The sequence below is a fragment of the Ochotona princeps genome, chromosome 24 (assembly GCF_030435755.1).
Source record: "Ochotona princeps isolate mOchPri1 chromosome 24, mOchPri1.hap1, whole genome shotgun sequence".
In the NCBI taxonomy this organism is placed as follows: Eukaryota; Metazoa; Chordata; class Mammalia; order Lagomorpha; family Ochotonidae; genus Ochotona; species Ochotona princeps.
Genome location: NC_080855.1, coordinates 5,478,616 through 5,498,915, shown reverse-complemented (window position 1 = coordinate 5,498,915; position 20,300 = coordinate 5,478,616). Strand labels below are relative to the sequence as shown.

At 52.8% G+C, this 20,300-nt stretch overlaps 1 protein-coding gene across 1 annotated transcript in view; it reads left to right on the top strand.

Annotated features, from left to right (window-relative positions):
* The window catches only part of SDK1 (sidekick cell adhesion molecule 1), an 880,998-nt gene that overhangs the window by 661,440 nt on the left and 199,258 nt on the right, over positions 1 to 20,300 (top strand). The window contains exons 6-7 of the mRNA XM_058680763.1: positions 15,575 to 15,686; positions 16,308 to 16,498. Coding sequence (XP_058536746.1) covers positions 15,575 to 15,686; positions 16,308 to 16,498 — 303 coding nt within the window. The remainder of the gene's footprint in view (positions 1 to 15,574; positions 15,687 to 16,307; positions 16,499 to 20,300) is intronic.

Genomic DNA, 20,300 nt, shown 5'->3' with positions numbered 1-20,300 from the left:
AATAATAGTGGGCGATCTTAACACCCCGCTAACAACTATAGACAGATCAACAAAACAAAAACTCAACAAAGAAACAACAGAGCTCGTACAAACATTAGAACAACTAGACTTGGTAGACATTTATAGAATTTTTTACCCTAAGGCCACAGATTATACATTTTTTTCAGCAGTGCATGGCACCTTCTCCAGGATCGACCACATGATAGGACACAAAGCAAATCTAAATAACTTCAAAAAGATAGGAATCATACCATGTACCCTCTCAGACCACCACAGAATGAAACTGGAAATCAGCAATTCAAAATGCCCAAGGAAATACAGAAACTCTTGGAGGTTGAACAATATGCTATTAAACGAACAATGGGTCAGGGAAGAAATTAAAGATGAGATAAAAAAATTTATGGAAACCAATGAAAACTCTGATACAACATTCCAAAACTTGTGGGACACTGCCAAAGCAGTGCTACGGGGTAAACTCATCGCAATTGGAGCTCATGTCAAGGCCCAAGAGAGGCGCCAAGTACAGGAACTAACCACACACCTCCAGGAATTGGAAAAGCAGCAGCAGATGAGCCCCACACACAATAGGAAACAAGAAATCATCAAAACAAGGGAGGAAATCAACCAGATAGAAATAAAAAAAACCATACACAAAATCAACGAATCAAAAAGCTGGTTTTTTGAAAAGATAAACAAAATAGACACCCCGCTGGCCCGTCTGACAAAGAAAAAACAAGAGAAAGCAAGAATTAACAGCATCAAAGATGGAAAAGGCAACATAACAACAGACATTACAACCATTAAGAACATAATCAGAAATTACTACAAAGCACTGTACTCCAACAAATCAGAAGACCACCAAGAAATGGAAAAGTTCTTAGACTCACACAACCTGCCAAAACTTAGCCCAGAGGCAACAATCAACCTGAACAAACCCATAATTGAAGCAGAGATTGAATCAGTGATTAAAGACCTCCCAACAAAGAAAAGCCCAGGCCCAGACGGCTTCACTCCAGAATTCTACAAAACATTCCGAACAGAACTAACCCCAATCCTCTACAAACTCTTCAAAACAATAGAAAAGGAAGCAACCCTTCCAAACTCATTCTATGAAGCCAACATTACCTTAATCCCAAAACCGGGCAGAGATCCTACAGAGAAAGAAAACTACAGACCTATCTCTTTGATGAACATTGATGCTAAGATTCTCAACAAAATCCTAGCCAACAGAATTCAAAAACACATCAGACAGATCATTCATCCAGATCAAGTAGGATTCATCCCTGGAATGCAGGGATGGTTCAACATTCGGAAATCTATAAATGTGATACACCACATCCAAAAACTGAAAAACAAGAATCACATGATAGTATCAATAGATGCAGAAAAAGCTTTCGACAAAATCCAGCACAACTTCCTGCTAAAGACCCTAACCAAGGTAGGCATAGATGGAAAAATCCACAACATAATCAAAGCAATATATGAAAAACCCAATGCCAGCATCATACTGAATGGAGAAAAACTGGAACCCTTCCCACTGAGATCTGGAACAAGACAGGGATGTCCGCTTTCTCCGCTGCTATTCAACATAGTTCTAGAGGTACTCGCTGAGGCCATAAGACAAGAAAAAGAAATCAAAGGAATCCAAATGGGAAATGAAGAAGTCAAGCTTTCACTATATGCAGATGACATGATTCTTTATATGGAAGAGCCAAAAGGCTCAACACAGAGACTACTAGAACTTATTATGAGAGTTCGGTAGAGTGGCAGGGTACAAAATTAATGAACAAAAATCAACAGCCATAGTGTATGCTAACAGCCCCAAGTTGGAAAAAGATCTAACCAGCAAGATACCATTCAAAGTAACAAAGGAAAGCATGAAGTATCTGGGAATTAACCTAACCAAAAATGTAGGAGACCTATTTGAGGAAAACTACAAACTACTTAAAAAAGAAATTGAACAAGATCTAGAAAGATGGAGTAACATCCCATGCTCCTGGATAGGTAAAATCAATATCATTAAAATGTCTATACTGCCAAAAGCAATATATACATTCAACGCAATTCCAATCAAATTGCCAAAAACATTCTTCACAGATCTGGAAACAATGATTCAAAGGTTCATCTGGAAACACAAAAAACCACGAATAGCTAGAACCATTCTCAAGAACAGGAAGTTAGCAGGGGGAATCACAGTCCCAGACCTCTGGACATACTATAGGGCAGTGGTCATCAAAACAGCCTGGTACTGGCAAAAAAATAGAGAGGAAGAGCAATGGAGCAGAATAGAAACACCAGATGGGAACCCACACAAATACAGCCAAATAATCTTTGACAAAAAGACAAACGACAATCCAGGCAAATGGGAAGGTCTGTTCAATAAATGCTGTTGGGACAACTGGTTGATAGCCTGCAGAAACAAAAAGATAGACCCACATCTCTCACCATACACTAAGATCAAATCCAAATGGATAAAAGATTTAAACCTACATCCAGAAACCTTCAAACTTTTGGAAGAAAATGTTGGAAACACACTGGAACACTTAGGGGTAGGCCCTCACTTCCTAAAAAAGACTCCAAATGCAGTAGAAATCAAGACCAAAATAAACCATTGGGACCTCATCAAACTAAGAAGCTTCTGTACAGCTAGAGAAACAATCAACAAAGTAAAAAGGCAACCCACAGAATGGGAGAAGATCTTCACACACGACTTAGGTGATAGAGGGCTGATCTCCAGAATATACAAAGAGCTACAAAACAACCAAAATGTCAAAACAAACAAGCCACTCAAGAAATGGGCACGGGAAATGGGCAAACACTTCACAAAGGAACAAACCCAAATGGCAAATAAACATATGAAAAAATGCTCAAGTTCCCTGGCAATAAGGGAAATCCAAATTAAAACATCAATGAGGTACCACCTAACGCCAGTAAGACTGGCCCACATGAATAAAAGCACCAACAACACTTGTTGGCGAGGTTGCGGGGAAAAGGGAACCCTACTCCACTGCTGGTGGGGCTGCAGGCTGGTACAGCCTCTATGGAAATCAGTATGGAGAACATTCAAACAACTCAAATACAACATACCGTATGACCCGGCAATAGCACTCCTAGGAATATATCCAGAACACTTGTTTTATGAGAAACCAACATGCACTCCTATGTTCATAGCAGCACAATCAGTAATTGCAAAAACATGGAAGCAACCAAAATGCCCATCAACAGAGGATTGGATAAGAAAGCTATGGTTCATCTACTCCATGGAATACTACTCAGCTATTAAAAAAAACAAAATGCAGTTCTTTGTGGCCAAATGGGCCAAACTGGAAACCATAATGCTAAGGGAAATGAGCCAATCCCAAAAGGTTAAATACCACATGTTTGCCTTAATTTAAGATGATATGATGATATGTATAACATGTTATGTTTTGAATGTTATATGTTGTGTATAAACTAAGATTGAAGTATAGGTGAGGTGGTCACAGAAGGTGACTGGGAACTCGCATTTACTTTTAACATGTTGGTTACTCATTACTATGTCAATTAATTCCATAATGATGTAAATTTTTGCTGATGGTATGTTGGAGCTTTCAATTGACTGGGATGATACTCTGCTGGCTCTGTCTTCAGACCAGAGAGGGTATACCTAAGAAGCCGTTGGACTTGACTGGACAATAAGATGCTGGACTCTATGTTTGGTATACGCTTGCAATGGGGGAATCTCAACTGAACTTGAGCTGTGGTTATGCAACAAGGTGGAGGAATCCACCATGGTGGGAGGGTTTGGGGAGGGGTGGGGAGAACCCAAGTATCTATGTAATTGTGTCACATAATACAATGTAATTAATGAATTTAAAATAAAATTAAAAAAAAAAAAAGAAAGACTTCCTCCATTTGCAAGCCCATTTCACAGCACCAGGAAAGGTGACGCCCTCCATGCGGTCTCAGAGGCACTTGGTCAACAGAAATCTGCCTGGTTTTCGTTCTGTGAGAGTCTCAGAGCCATTTGACATGCACATCTTGCTAATACTGGGGAACTCCAAGCCCAGCATAGATGGCTGTTGTTTTCATCATCAAAAAGCAGGCTGAGCGTGGCAGAGCCAGCCAGTATACTTGCAGGAGGTGGCTCGAGTCCTGTGACGTCCTGAGCGTGGCGTGTTGGTGCACTTGGAGCCTTCTTGGTGAAGGTCAGAGTTTTTACTTATCTACCACATTATACTGCTTGTCTGCCATGCTACCAGGTAAACTCAGCCAAGATGAGTGGAAGCAGTCTTGACTTTAATGTGGGAATTCTTGTGTGTTTGGGGAAAGTACACTATCTCTTCAGCATTTTCTTCCTTCATCCACCTGGTCTCACAACCCCAAGTGGACTTTCTTAAAGGTCAGTGCTCCGGGGGTACCAGGCAAGGCCTCCCGCTGTGTTCTCCATGCTGCCATAGAGTGGCTTCCCCGGTCACCTGCCCTCAAGGATGCCAACCTGTGTGCCCTGGACTTCAGCACCCAAGGGCACCTCCCCTAAGACAGGGTTGCTTGCTTTTTCTGGGCCTGGACGTGCTGATACCACCACCCACCCAAAGCTGGTCTGACTTGTGCGCTTCCTGCGGGAGGAGCTGCCCTGCTGCCCGCACAGCGTTCATTCCAGAGACTCGCAGGGAAGCACTGGTGGTCCTGTGCCCCGCCTTGTACCTGCTGCAGCCCCCGGTCTCAGGTCTGCCTTATTGCCTTCAGTCCTGTGCTGCTCTGTCCCTGCATGTTCTGGACAGGGAGGGAGCCTGGTGATGGCTTTCCTTCTGAAAATCCCACAACGATGCTGCCCTTTCCTGACAGTGCAGACCCCCCAGCCTGGCCTCACCCCTGCCCAGCCGCCACTGGAAGCCTCCAGGGCCCCGAGCTGCACTCTAGCATCAAGGGCTGCCTGCAGTTTTCCAAGTGAGAGACTGTTGCTCACCTTCGTCTCTGTTCCTGAAAAACCATTCCTTCCTGCCCGTTGGACACCTCTCCACCTTCCTATTGCATCCTAACTCCCTCTGGAGTCATTGATCTTCACAGCACAGGTACCCACCGAGTGCTGCTACATCCCTCTCTGTGCCTTTCACAGCCTGCCTCCCCCCCGGTCCCCGCCTCCCCAGCCCAATGCATCTGTGCTTCCCGCACTCACAGTGGTTGCCCGCACCACTTGGAAAGCGCAGGCCTCATCCACTTCAACCTTGTGTCCCCAGCTCTAACACAGCCATCACGCACTCAAAATAAGAGGCAGTTGATACAGGCGTTTTCCTGTATCAGTAGTGATGGGGCAATAGTAGTCAATCATGCCATGTTTAGGCAAGGCTTTCTTCTCCGTCCAGCGTCTACTGACAGAAGAGCTGCAGTTGTCTGGACCAGCACACGCAGCTGTCCGCAGAGAGCTCTTCCCACCTTGATGGCATTTCCGGGTGCCCAGTGCCCAAGCCCTACCTGGCCAGCAGCAGCTTCTTGTTCTTTCTGGAGAGCGGTTACCTCATGTTTAAAGTGCTACTGTGGCTGTCATCTCACTTATACAGCCAATATATAATAGTAATATGGGATGTTGGGAAGAGATTGAAAATAAACCCAGGAAAGTATAGCTTGGCATTGAGCTTTCCTGAAAGAATCTCTCACTCCTTGGCTTCCTTGCAGTCTCCTCCTGTTTCCACAAATTTTACGAGCATTGTCCTGGAAGCTGGACAGACTTGAGCTTCCGTGTGGTCCTGTACATTTCCTTACCTCACAGCTTTCTGGTGGGGTCCTGTGATTACAAACCAAACAACCACGCAGACAGGCACTGGGTCATGGAAACTGGAGATTCCTTCTAATTTAGAATCTGTGGCAATTGACATGCTATGCTTTTTTTGTCCCTGGGCCCTCTGCTGAGTTGTGAGGAAAGCAGGTGGCTTGCTCATGTGACATGTAGAGTTGACTCAGCACCTTCTAGTTGAACACAGCACCCAGCCTGGTCTGCCATTGTGGGGCGCAGCGCATGACACACTGCTGTTGGAACTGGTGGCTGTGTGCATTTTCTGAAGTGAATTTGCCAGGAACTTGCATGGATTGGAAGCTGGAGAGTGTGGTTTCAACAGACAGCGAAAAGACAGGGGGAAGACTCCTCCTTTCAGGTATACTCAGACAAAGAAAGATACTCCATCCGCTGGTTCACTCCCCCGTGTCTGTAACAGCCGGGGCTGGGAGCAAGGAATTCTATCTAAGCCTCTGATGTGGATGGCAGGGACTCAGGTGCCATCATGTGTTGCCTCCCAGGAATCAGGGACAGGACTGGTGCCAGCCCCTCTGGTAGGCTTTGTGGGTGTCCCGAGAGCCATCTTAACTGCTAGGCTCAACACCTGCCCTGAGATCTTTAGGAGGCCCTGAGATCTTTGTAACAGAAGTGTTCAGGGAGTGAACAAGCTCCTTCTGAGCTGAAGGTAGGCCAGGGAGTCCTTCAGGTTCAGGGTCACAGGCTTCATCTTAGGGTCCTTTGGGAAGGGGCAGTCACAGACAGACCTGGCAGTGCAGCCATGGTGAGGAGGTGTCAGCAGGGCTCCAGGACAGGTTTCAAGCCTCACAGTGATGTCACAGCCCCCGAGGTCAGACAGCCCCTCTCTCTCAGCACCAGCCCATGAGCATCTCTAGGCCTTCTGGGATGTCTGACTGTACCTTTGAAAATGTCCCAAATGTAGAAACCGTGAGTACTCTGTCCCCTCCCACCAGCCCAAGCATCTGCGTCTTCCGCATGACCCATGTAGTCCCCCAGCTGCCTCCCTGAGACCTCCCTGGGTCCTTTGCCCACTGTGATGAATTCCCCACCATGTCCAGAGTTCAACATGATGATGACTTATTATTAATCTGCCCCATACGTCCAGGGGTCTCCTCTCAAAGGTGGAATTGTCACCTCAGCCTGGTGCCTGGCATGAGCCACCCCTCCCTCCAGCACCCACACCTGCCCTGCTCTGCCTCCCCAGCCTGAAGAGTTGCCCAGGAGCCCCTCCCTCCCACACCGGGTGGCCAGCCCCGCTGCTTGCCGTTCTCTGAGCTTGTCTGAGAAGGCCTGGCCCTCTGGCTGTTCTCCCGCCCAGCACAGTGCTGGGCGGCCGCGAGAGGCCTTGTTTCCCATTTACTCCTCTGCTTTATCCGCACTGCTTCTGCAGCAGAACTGTTCAGGGCAACTTTGAACAGTTTTTTTAAAGACTTGATGCTCTTTAATTGTACTTTTTAATGAAATGCACCCTATACCTCTTTCCCCTGCTCGGCCTCTTCTGTGTGTAGAGGTTGGCGAGGGAATTGGCCAGGCTTCGACTCGGCTTCCCTCTGCTCCGGGTTCATTATTCCTGTAACCACACAGAGGCTTCCTCCAAAGCACCTGCCTCCCCGCCTCTGTGGCTGCCAGGTGCCATCCACTGCCAACTCCTGCACAATTCTCTTTGATCCAGGGTCTTCACCTCCAACCACCCAGACTCAGCCTGGGAAATGTTCAGTCGAGAAAATGACTGTAAAATCTCAATTAAGGAAATGCTTGGGGGAAGGAGTGTTCTAGTTAATTCCATTTTCGGTTAACAGTGCAGCCGGGGTTTTATTAGGAGGTAGCATTATATAAAAAGGAAGATGATACATTGGTGATAATCGTGGTCTGTGACTAAACGCTTCCTCTGCCAGGGAGGCCATGTAACTTTGGGCCTCAGTTTTCTAGTCTGTTAACAGGGGGATAACAATAGCTTTCTCATGGGAATATCACTTTTGAAAGTTTTGTTGCAACCAGCGCTATGGTACAGCATACATATTGAGCCATCATCTGCAGTGCCAGTATCCTAAATGGGCATAGTTTGAATCCTGCCTGCTGCACTTCCAGCTTCCTGCCAGGAACAGAGTGGAAGATGGCCAGGATCCTCTGACCTCTGCAAGATCCAGGAGTTCGGAGACCCGGATGACGCTGCAGACCTGTGGCTTCGGGCGGGCCCAGCCCTGGCATGGCCGCCCTCTGGGGCCTCAACTAGCAGCTCAAAGTGCATTCCCCCCCCGCCCTTCTGTCTGTAATTCTGTCTTCCAATAAGTACGTATTTCTTGGAAGATGGCCTGTTCGTGCGGGGTGTTGAAGGAGAGATTGTCAGAGTGGCTCAGGAATGACAGTTTGTTATTATGGCATAGTCATGATAAATGAAGCAACATTTTTGTCAGTCTCTCCCAGATACTATGGGAATAAAAGTAATAAACAGGGCATTTTATTCTTGGAAATTGCCTAGATATTCTTCTCTGTGTGTTTGTTTTAGAAATTGGATACGGGAAAAAGTTGGTAGAAAAGTTTAGTGTGGCAGGCTCAAGGATGACAACGAAGCACATTTGCGTCCCTTCTTCTGCTTAGAAGTAAGAGGAGTAATGAGTGAGAGACGGGCATGGTGGCCTGGAGACAAAGACTATGACCCAGTGAGGCGTGAGCACAGAGGCCTGGGGAGGACCCAGGATGTGAGGGCACTGCGGGCCAGAGTGGGGACACGTGGGGAGGACCCAGGATGTGAGGGCACTGCGGGCCGGAGTGGGGACACGTGGGGAGGACCCAGGATGTGAGGGCACTGCGGGCCGGAGTGGGGACACCTGGGGAGGACCCAGGATGTGAGGGCACTGCGGGCCAGAGTGGGGACACCTGGGGAGGACCCAGGATGTGAGGGCACTGCGGGCCAGAGTGGGGACACCTGAGGAGGACCCAGGATGTGAGGGCACTGTGGGCCAGAGTGGGGACACCTGGGGAGGACCCAGGATGTGAGGGCACTGCGGGCCAGAGTGGGGACACCTGGGGAGGACCCAGGATGTGAGGGCACTGTGGGCCAGAGTGGGGACTCCTGAGGAGGACCCAGGACTCAAGGACAATGTGGGCCAGCGTGGGGACACCTGGGGAGGACCCGGGATATGAGGCCAGTGTGAGGACACGTGGGGAGGACCCAGGATGTGAGGACAGTGTGGGCCAGAGTGGGGACACCTGGGGAGGACCCAGGATGTGAGGCCAGTGTGGGGACACCTGGGGAGGACCCAGGATGTGAGGCCAGTGTGGGCCAGAGTGGGGACACATGGGGAGGACCCAGGATGTGAGGACAGTGTGGGCCAGTGTGGGGACACCTGGGGAAGACCCAGGATGTGAGGCCAGTGTGGGCCAGAGTGGGGACACATGGGGAGGACCCAGGATGTGAGGACAGTGTGGGCCAGTGTGGGGACACCTGGGGAAGACCCAGGATGTGAGGCCAGTGTGGGCCAGAGTGGGGACACGTGGGGAGGACCCAGGATGTGAGGCCAGTGTGGGCCAGTGTGGGGACACGTGGGGCAGACGTGGTCGCAGGAATGGTCACGGGGGATGTTACAACATGTAAACATTGGCAAAAATACGGGATTTTGTCAACAGTTTGCCTGTGCAATCATGGGCTCTGTGCTGCTGCTACTGTACTGTGTACTCGGCAGATCCCATAGCTGTCTGGGCGGGCACACGGACCAATGGGTAAGGATTCATCACACACCCAGAGAAGAGTCTGTGTGTTCTGGGATTTAGGGTTCCCTCACAGTGGTAGAGTTTCCCACCTGACTGAATTTGTTGGTTGACAAGCCAAATATTTGTATGTGCCCGTTAGCTTTCACGGGTTTTAAGGATGAAGGGCATCTTACGGCGTGTCAGAAGTAAGCCTCTCCTGTGAAGTGTGCAGCCTCCGTAGAACAGGGTTCTGTGAAGAATGAAAAACCAGATGGAAGAAAACAGTATGGTTGCTGAAAGAGACTTTTAAGATCAGTTGTGAGACGAGTTTGACAAATCTTCCCAAAATGAGAATAAAAGGGACATATTAGTAAAGGATCAAAAACATTGAATCAGAGACCTAAAATGCAAGCAGGAGAAGCCTGGAAATAGAGTGGGCCGAGCAGAGGGTGGGTCTCCCGCAGGAACTAACGCAGCAGGGCCTCTCACGGACCGCGTGTGACGTACAAGATAAGAATCCCAGAGTGTTAAATCCACGGAGGATAGCCCGGGAGTGTGGAGAGGCGTGGAAAGCTCACCTACACATAGCGAGACTCAGACTTGTCCTCAGGACATGGAGTGACGCGAGACCGTGCACAGCACCTTCGGAGTGCCAGCGCAAAGTGACGTTCTACTGGAACCCTTCTGCCTAGACAACGAACCACATGGGGAAAAAAGCAGGGTTATTTTCAGTCATTCAAGAACTTTATCTTTTTGACACGTACTTTGTAAACAGGCAGTTATTTGAGCATGCCATGAGGAGCAGCCTTGCGTGCCAGGGAGCGGGGCTGGGGTCTCTGAATGACAGGTCCACACTAAGCCAGAGGAACGGGAGCCCAGGAGCTTGCCTACACGTGGGGTGAGGAAGTCCATGAAAATGCATAGTATGGAAAAACCGTGCATGGCTCTCACTGTCTTCTGCACCAAAATAAACATTTAATTCCATTTTCCCATGAATTTTTTTTAATGATGTTTGCATAGTTATCAAGGTGGGAGGGATTAAGGGATAGGGGAAAGTGGGTGTGAACATTGCCTCCAAATTTACTTTTTCCTCCCCCTGTATCTGGAGGAAGGGAGAGAGAGGCGAGAAGCCATACCCAGCCTTCCAACTGCCCCAGCACCCAGGGATGGGGAACGGCCACTCAACATCAACCCAGGGTCCCTGATGTGGCTGGCGCATGCTCCAAGGGTTCTGCTTGCATAGTTTCGATAGTTCTGAAATGCTATCAATCTCACTGATCCAAGGATGAGGAAATCCTTCCAAGGTCTTTTGGCTGACACAGTCCACCTTAGTGTCTCCACTCGCCCAGATATTTGTTGTCATCATTTAGCTGGGATAGTTGTCCAATTTATTCTGCCCTCTTTCCTCTGCTGTGGTACCAGATTGCTCTGCAGGCCTCAGTGGGCTACCATGTCCTCCATGTGCATCTGGGCTTGCTGTCAACTGCTCCAGCTTATCCACGGAGGAGGCCCAGTTCTGACACAGTCACTCTACAGTCAGTCCAGGGATCCCGCAGTTGTCCCCATGGTTAGAGTTCTGAGTCCAGCGGTTCAGTTGGGGGAGTCCCCAAAGAAACCTCATCTCAGGTGATGCTAGATCTGACTCCTGTGTGTGCTTGCCAGTATGGGTCTGGCTCAGTCTGTCCCCCACATCAGCCAATGCTCACACTGGCGTTTGCAGTTTCTGGGTTAGTTCTGTCTCCAGCCCCATCTCTGATGCAAACCATCGGATGCTGCAGCTTAGACCAACCAATCCCACTACGTACTCGGCCCTCAAGTACACCAGCGGGGGCTGCAGCCTAGTTAGAGCAACCCCCAGTAACTCCCATCAGGCCCGCCCCAACCCTGATTCCTGTGCTTGCCAGTGTGTGCAGCAGACTGGTCCAGTCTGTCCCACATCTGTTCAGCTCTTGTACACATCAGAGGGCGTTGGAGCCTAGTTCAACCCAACCAACCCCATTATCCAGCCCACACTCATACCAGTGGGTGCCACCTTCCCAGCCCTGGTTCTCACACTAACCAGTGGGAGTGGCAGCCTATCAGATAGGTGCCTACTGAGTTCACTTCCATTTCCAGATCTTACACTTTCCAGGTGATTCTGCAGTCTAGCTTGACAGGACTGCCCCCATGCAGTGCTTCCACTGAGGAGGCTGAGCTGCAAGGACAGTAGTCTTGTCGAGCAAGTCCTACGGAGCTCATTCCTCACCTGGACGTGAGCCCTCAGGTCCCCACATGCTCCCCCGGTGCCATCCCCCAGAACCTCTGCAAACCCACACCCCAAGCCTCCACAAGCACACTGCTGGGCAGCTCATGGGCTTCACCCGGCACCATTGGTACCCAGCCACAGGACCCAGGCCAGGAGACCTGGACCCCTGCCTCCAGGTCTAACAGCCCGACTCCAACTGCACAGGGGCCAAAGGACCCAGGCCAGGCAACCCTGCCCTGCTGCCCCCCATCTCCCCCAACCCTGGGGCTCATGCGCAACTCCCATGAACTTTTTGAAATCTCCGTTTATCCTAAAGTTCCAGCGAGAACCAGAGCAACTAAAGATACTGTGGAGGGTGGCAGCATGGTGTGTGAGCTGAAGCTGTATGGAGGATGGCAGCATGGTGTGTGAGCTGAAGCTCATCCTTCATAGCAGATCAGAGTCTGATGTCTGGAAGTGGCCAATCAAGAAGCAGCAGAGTTTCAAATCAAGTGTGTGGTAAGGTTGAGAAGAGCGGACCCCTCCGCTGTTGTGCACATGGGAACTGAACTGAACTGGGGAGGAAAAGAAGAAACAGCAGAGTCACACACTGCTGCTGAAATGTGTGGGTGCCAGTCACTCCTGGGAACTTTCCTGAGGTGTTTGTGCAAAATTCCAACAGAGCGCGTGGGCTTTGCAGTAAGAAGCCGTCTTGCTGCTGGCTCGCTGTGGTCATGTTCACCTTGCTGTCCTCGTGTGTCTTCACTGCTTCTTAGCTGCTGTTCTGTTTCTGTCTGCATCTCTTCCACCTTCCACTTTTCTTGCAAGTACGCTGGGTAGCTCGTGCACAGTGAGAAAGCACCAAGGATTGAGCGGTAGCTAGAGGGCTGGGTGAGGGAACAGCCTCACGTTTGCTGACCCTGGGCATAAGGAAGTCCCTCAACTTGTCCTGAGGACATGGCCAGCCGAGGGTGCTGCAGGATGCACACACGTAACGGCTGCTTGGAGCGTGCTGTAAGGGAGAGTGACTGTTGGGTGCGAAGCTAAACTAAGCAAGCTTTATTCTTGTACCCATGGAGCTGCCTGTGAAGGAGCTGGGTGCGGCACGCCCCTGCCCACCACCTGATCCTAAGGGTAGGGAACCCAGGCTGGCGGGGAAGGGAGCCGACCTGTCCCTGTCCCGAGAGCAGTCTCTCCCGCTGGGCAGGAGGACGTGCAGTGGCCCAGGGACGGTTCTCCCAACAGTGACAAGTGCTGAGCATGGGTTTTCTCCTCTGCCACCACAGCCTAGCAGCGATTAATGCCAAATTGGCACCTTGCTCAGCCACCTTTCAGCATCCACAGCGCTCTCCTTCACTGCTCATAACTATTTGCAAATATTAGCTGCTCCGGTCATTTCTCCTCATCAGCAGCTCCCACAGCCGACAGGCAGGTTGTGAATCGGATTGGCATTCAGTGGCCGTCCTCTGCCCGTCAGGAAGGTGTCTGCTCAGATAACCAGCCTGCCAGGGAGGGAGCCCCCAGGGTGGCTCTGGAAGCCGGCAGCGTGGGGGAGGCCAGGGCTGCCGCCCACCTCTCCTGGGGACCCACGGTACTGAGCAGCAGCCTCACGTCAGTGGGGTAGGTCTAAAGTCAGTGTCTTGGCTCCGGCCACACTAGGCTTTGCTTTTTGAATCCACATGCACTGTTATTGCAGAACTCGCCGACTGCCCCAGGCATGCGGAGCTGTGTGCAGCTAGGCTGGAGAACGGGGCAAGTTCCCTCTTCCTGTTGTCCACCAGGGGCTGTGCCCAGCCCGTCCCCGCTCCCCACCCGCAGGCCCAGGGCTCCAGCTGCTGACAGCTGGAAGGGCCAAGGGTACATTTTGCATTTGCAGTGTTTTAAATTTGACTTTATTTTCAGTCTCTTAGATCTTCACCTGTTGTTGAAGTTCCTTTCTAGAAATGTCAGATTCCCTGAACAAACAGGAGTAAAGCTTACCTGGGGTAGTTTAATTTTGATGTTAAATGTTCTTTACAGAAAAGTGACACAATGTATTGTTGTATTTTCCCCTACTCCCTCGTCACCTGTGGGACAAGGTAAATTATTCATGGTTTGATACTCACAAAGCAGAGATAGATCTAGATTATTTACTTCCCAGAACAAAGGGCTTGAACCTGTGGTGACGGAACTGGACGCTGAGTTGAGCATCTGCTCTGGGGACCCATGCCCAGGCCCTCGCCACCAGCCGGCTGCCTCCAGGGACGCCGGGCCTCCCGGGGATCCCACGCCAGAAACGTGTCTGTGCAGTTGAACAAATGTGACGCTTCTGGGGACACCAGGCAACTGAACAAGCAAAATATTGAATCTGTTTTTTTAATAAAGCCAGCAAGCGTTTCAGAAAATGCTGACAGTCTGGAGCCTTAGCCGCTCTGCACTCCATGTGTGGCGTAAAACACCCCTGGGCCAAAGGCCGAGACACCGCAGGAGGAGGCTGGCAGTGTGTGGAGCACAGCTTGCGTGGTCTGATGTCCGACAGAGGCCATGGCCATGACCCTGTGCCAGGGCCCCGTGGATTCCGAGTCCCCTGTCGGCGCGCCTTGGCGAGCTGCTTCTCCTAGCCCATCCCATCATCCCGTCCTTGGCTTCTCCCAGCCCATCCCAGCATCCCGTCCTTGGCTTCTCCCAGCCCATCCCATCATCCCGTCCTTGGCTTCTCCCAGCCCATCCCAGCATCCCGTCCTTGGCTTCTCCCAGCCCATCCCAGCATCCCGTCCTTGGCTTCTCCCAGCCCATCCCGTCATCCCGTCCTTGGCTTCTCCCAGCCCATCCCAGCATCCCGTCCTTGGCTTCTCCCAGCCCATCCCAGCATCCCGTCCTTGGCTTCTCCCAGCCCATCCCGTCATCCCGTCCTTGGCTTCTCCCAGCCCATCCCGTCATTCCCGTCCTTGGCTTCTCCCAGCCCATCCCGTCATCCCGTCCTTGGCTTCTCCCAGCCCATCCCGTCATCCCGTCCTTGGCTTCTCCCAGCCCATCCCGTCATCCCGTCCTTGGCTTCTCCCAGCCCATCCCAGCATCCCGTCCTTGGCTTCTCCCAGCCCATCCCAGCATCCCGTCCTTGGCTTCTCCCAGCCCATCCCATCATCCCGTCCTTGGCTTCTCCCAGCCCATCCCGTCATCCCGTCCTTGGCTTCTCCCAGCCCATCCCGTCATCCCGTCCTTGGCTTCTCCCAGCCCATCCCAGCATCCCGTCCTTGGCTTCTCCCAGCCCATCCCGTCATCCCGTCCTTGGCTTCTCCCAGCCCATCCCGTCATCCCGTCCTTGGCTTCTCCCAGCCCATCCCGTCATCCCGTCCTTGGCTTCTCCCAGCCCATCCCAGCATCCCGTCCTTGGCTTCTCCCAGCCCATCCCAGCATCCCGTCCTTGGCTTCTCCCAGCCCATCCCGTCATCCCGTCCTTGGCTTCTCCCAGCCCATCCCGTCATCCCGTCCTTGGCTTCTCCCAGCCCATCCCGTCATCCCGTCCTTGGCTTCTCCCAGCCCATCCCGTCATCCCGTCCTTGGCTTCTCCCAGCCCATCCCGTCATCCCGTCCTTGGCTTCTCCCAGCCCATCCCGTCATCCCGTCCTTGGCTTCTCCCAGCCCATCCCGTCATCCCGTCCTTGGCTTCTCCCAGCCCATCCCGTCATCCCGTCCTTGGCTTCTCCCTGCCCATCCCAGCATCCCGTCCTTGGCTTCTCCTAGCCCATCCCGTCATCCCGTCCTTGGCTTCTCCCTGCCCATCCCGTCATCCCGTCCTTGGCTTCTCCTAGCCCATCCCAGCATCCCGTCCTTGGCTTCTCCTAGCCCATCCCGTCATCCCGTTCTTGGTGCCACGAGCGTCTGTGTTTTTCTTTTTCTTCCCGCCACAGAAGGCAGTGGCGTTGCCGAGACCATGGCTCCCGTCATCGTGGTGGCCCCGGGGAACAGCAGCGTGGTGGCGGGATCCAGCGAGGTCACCTTGGAATGCGTAGCCAGCGCCAGGTATGGGTGAGCGTGGAGGCAGGCCTGTGCCACAGCACCACCAGGCGTGCCTGGATCCTCTCCTCCTGGGCCGGGCATCTGGGGAGACAGAAACCCAGACGCAGCACCTTCTCCAGGACCTCCTACTGCAGTGAGGGTGGGGCTCTGGCCAGTGACCACAGCCCCTAGCGGCCTCCTCCCAGGGCACTCCAACTGGGGAGGCTGTGGCTGAAGGAGGGGGCGCTGATGCCTCATCCCCACTTCAGCCCGGTCTGTTCCCTGCCTACTGAGTGGTTGCTCTGGAGTCAAGCTCCGGTGTTCACCCTCGCATGCGGCTGTGGAGTTCTGTAGTAGTATTTATTTTAGACATTCTTTTCTCGAGCAAATGGAATCATTAGCACTTATGGTCCATTGCTGCTGCAATTAGCTGTCCCTGCTCAATGGTCCTCGAGCAGACTGGAAGGGGGTCCATGCCCTGGGGGGGTAGGGTTATATCTGGATTGATTTTGAAATGTCGTTGTTCAGCCCACCATGGTTCCTGGTAGAATTAGCTCTGTCAAGCTTGTGCCGAATGCCTGAGATCATTATTATTGCCATGGCCATGGCTTGCAATTACTGCCACTAATGCCCTTGTCCTCACAGGCCCGTGGAGGAACTGAGTGTGAGTTGGAAGAGAAACGGAGTGAGGGTCACCAGCGGTCTGCACAGCTTCGGGCGGCGCCTCACCATCAGCAGCCCCACGTCGGCGGACACGGGCGCGTACGTGTGCGAGGCCACGCTGCGAGGGGGCGCCTTGGAGCCGGCTCGGGCAAAGGCCTTCCTCTCCATCATAGGTAAGGCTCGCCCCAGCATGTAGACTCCCACCCGACACTCAGTGCAGCCAGATGCTAACACCTGCACTGCACTGACTTTTTCACTCCACAAGTAAGACGGGTTGAGATGTTCCAGATGTGTCCTGTTCTGCTTTTCCAAGACCATAACTCTAAGTCTGCATGCTGACTGCTGGGGAGGTGGAGCGGCCGGCCCTGGGAGAGGCAGCACCTGCTCCCCTGGCCGTGGCTGCTTCGCTCCTCCGTAACCCACTCAGGTGGCAGTGTGCAGAAACTGGCCCATGACAGCTGAGATTCTGTGACCCAGAGGAAAGTTAAAAGCCACTGGATGTTACCCTCTGTTCAATGGAAAAGTCGGAAGAGAGGCATCCCAGAAATGGACCAGGTGATGCCCCTGAGCCAAGGAGGAGGACAATACAAAAGCAGGTGCCTTGGAGTGCCTGCCTTGGAACGCTGGAAGGAGGCGGGGCAGGGATGGTGCCCGGCCGGGCCGAGGAAACCCTGACCTCCTTCCCAGACGGCAGGATCACACCGTGCTGTGTGCCAAGTGCCTTCAGTTCTCTCATTTTCCTAGCTGCCATCACACTTTTTCTTTTTAAAATTTTTTTCCTACGATCTAGATTGTTCTTCTGCAATGCCTGTGGCTCGGTTCCCAGTGCACTGTCTGCCTCAGCAGGCGTTGCTGCGGGCCACAGCCCCGGCGTCCATGGCGGGAAGGTAGCATCTGCTCCTGGCCTCTCGCCTTGGGGAGAAAAGGAACCGAGAAGCTCAGATGCAAAGGGGCCCGTGGAGAGCAGCGGTGTCTTCAGGCATGGATTTGCGCTTTGCCGTTTGTTAGCGCGAGAGTAAGCGGACGCTGGCAGGTTCCCACGAAGTCGGCTCACGCAGCGGGGCTGCCGTGTAACAGGGAGCTTGCCCTTGGCATGACCTGTGTTTTATTAATGTTTTTTTATTTAAGGAAGAGTTAGAGAGGAGAAACGGGAAGTCAGAGAGAGAGAGATTTCACTTGCTGGCTCACTCCCTAAATGACTGCAACCACCAGCACTGGGCCAGCCCGAAGACTAAGAGCCAGGAGCTTCATCCGGGTCTCCCACACGGGTTCAGGGGCCCAAGACTTGGGCCACCTTCTGCTGCTGTCCCAAGTGCATTAGCAGAGAACAGGATTGGAAGGGGAACAGCCAGGACTCGAACCGCTACCCATGTGGGATGCCAGTCTCTCAAGCAGAGGTTTAACAGGCTATGCCACAAGACTGTCCCCAGTCACCATCCTTTAAATCCCCGGGATTTGCGTCCCAAACAGGATTCCGCTAACCACCGCGCGAACCTGCCAGCCCTCTGAAAGAGGCATGGCCAGGTTGGATGTGCCAGAAGAGCAGAATGTGAGCCATACGTCCTGGTTGACCGTGGGTTCTGAGCTGGTGCCTTCGGTGCCTCGCTCGTCCATCCTGGTTGACCGTGGGTTCTGAGCTGGCGCCTTCAGTGCCTCGCTCGTCCGTCCTGGTTGACCGTGGGTTCTGAGCTGGCGCCTTCGGTGCCTCGCTTGTCCGTCCTGGTTGACCGTGGGTTCTGAGCTGGCGCCTTCGGTGCCTCGCTCGTCCGTCCTGGTTGTTCGTGGGTTCTGAGCTGGCGCCTTCGGTGCCTCGCTCGTCCGTCCTGGTTGTTCGTGGGTTCTGAGCTGGCGCCTTCGGTGCCTCGCTCGTCCGTCCTGGTTGTTCGTGGGTTCTGAGCTGGCGCCTTCGGTGCCTCGCTCGTCCGTCCTGGTTGACCGTGGGTTCTGAGCTGGCGCCTTCGGTGCCTCGCTCGTCCGTCCTGGTTGACCGTGGGTTCTGAGCTGGCGCCTTCGGTGCCTCGCTCGTCCGTCCTGGTTGACCGTGGGTTCTGAGCTGGCGCCTTCGGTGCCTCGCTCGTCCGTCCTGGTTGACCGTGGGTTCTGAGCTGGTGCCTTCGGTGCCTCGCTCGTCCGTCCTGGTTGTTCGTGGGTTCTGAGCTGGCGCCTTCGGTGCCTCGCTCGTCCGTCCTGGTTGACCGTGGGTTCTGAGCTGGCGCCTTCGGTGCCTCGCTCGTCCGTCCTGGTTGACCGTGGGTTCTGAGCTGGTGCCTTCGGTGCCTCGCTCGTCCGTCCTGGTTGACCGTGGGTTCTGAGCTGGCGCCTTAGGTCCTTCTCTGTAGGTGTAAATATCACATCCCCTTCTCTCGACGGTGCTCTCATCAAGGTTGATCTATAGCCATGGGAACATGGCGCATAGCGGACTGAGCCAAAATTAAAATGTGGCATGTGTAAATCTCTTGTGGCAGGACTATATTGCGTTGAAACATTTAAAGGTAATTTAAGCAAGAAAAGAAATTTATCTCCCTGCAAACTAGAATGCTTCTACCATAATTCCTTTTTAAAATATTTCAGTCTGTTGTGGGAGAACGCCTGTGCTTTTTCGTCTGAATCCCAGAGTAGAGTGTTTTCCTGTCCTTTGGAGCTAGTGTCTCTCTCTGTTCTTTATTTTTGAATTGGAAAGACAGACATGCAGAGAGGAGGAGAGACAGAGAGGAAGAGCTTCTGTCCACTGATTCACTCCCCAAGTGACCACAACAGCTGGAGTTGAGCTGATCCAAATCCAGGAGCCAGGAGCTTCTTCTGGGTCTCCCATGCGGGTGCAGAATCCCAAGGCTTTGGGCCATCCTCGACTGCTTTCCCAGGCCACAAGCAGGGAGCTGACTGGGAAGCAGGGTGCTGTGTGCTAGGCGAGGACTTTAGCCACTAGGCTCCTGTGCCGGGCTCTCTGTGTTCTTTTAAAGGGACGTGAGCACACTTCTTTAGAATGTTGCCTTGGATCGCCTTCTGTTGATCAGGTCTTGCTGTGATTGGTAGACTCTGTGACTGGCTCAAGCCAGCTAAGCCCCGGAGAGCATGTCTCAACTGGGAAGGACTGGCTGAACTTAGGAGCCCTGGCCAGGCCACCGTGGCGGGATCCTCCGCAAGCATGAGCAGTGTCACGGGGCTGTCACCGTAGACCTGGGGAAGGCGCTGTTGGTCTGACCACGCCCAGGAGAGAGCAGAGGCAGACTGGCTCCCACTCGCTTCATTCCATGCAGATGAGACAAGACAGACACGTTGTGCTTGTTTACTCCACCTGTCAACTTCCTGCTGAACGGCTCTTTTTCTGTGGCTTAGACACGAGCACGGAGCTATGCTGCGGGCCGTGGCGTGGCTGCTGGAGCCAGCTGTCACCCCTTGTTGCACGGTCAGTGGCTGTGTGATCTGCCAGCCCACATCCTTCGCCACCTGACCCCGTCTGCTTGCGCTGCTGGTGGCTGTAATTGGAGAGACAGACAGAACTCCTGCCCACTGATTCTCTCTCCGAAGGGCCACAGCAGCGAGGGCCGGAGCTAGGAGCCTCGGCTGCGCCCCAGGCCAGCTACTTGAGGCCTCCCTGCTGCCCGTCTGGTCTGCATTAGCAGGAGGTTGGTGTCCAGAGCCAGGTGTCCCCAGGCATTCTGAGCTGCAGGTGTCTCAGTTGGCATCCTGACTGCTGAGCCATGTGCCAGCTCTCTGTTCCAGCAGCAGCTGCACGTGCCACCCTCCCACGGACATCCCTGTGTCCGCACCCACGCACTGTCCGTAATGCTGCTGTTTCCCACGCGCTGCAGCAGCCTGCCCCCCCCCCCCCCGCCACCTCCTTTCCTTCCTGGAGCAGGGATCACCACCTCTCAGGAACAGCCCTCTGCCTGGTGTCTGATGGGAACTGGCAGGTGACTGTCCAGGTCCCCTGTGGATGGGGAAAGGACTTGCTCTGGCTTCCGGAGCCCTGAG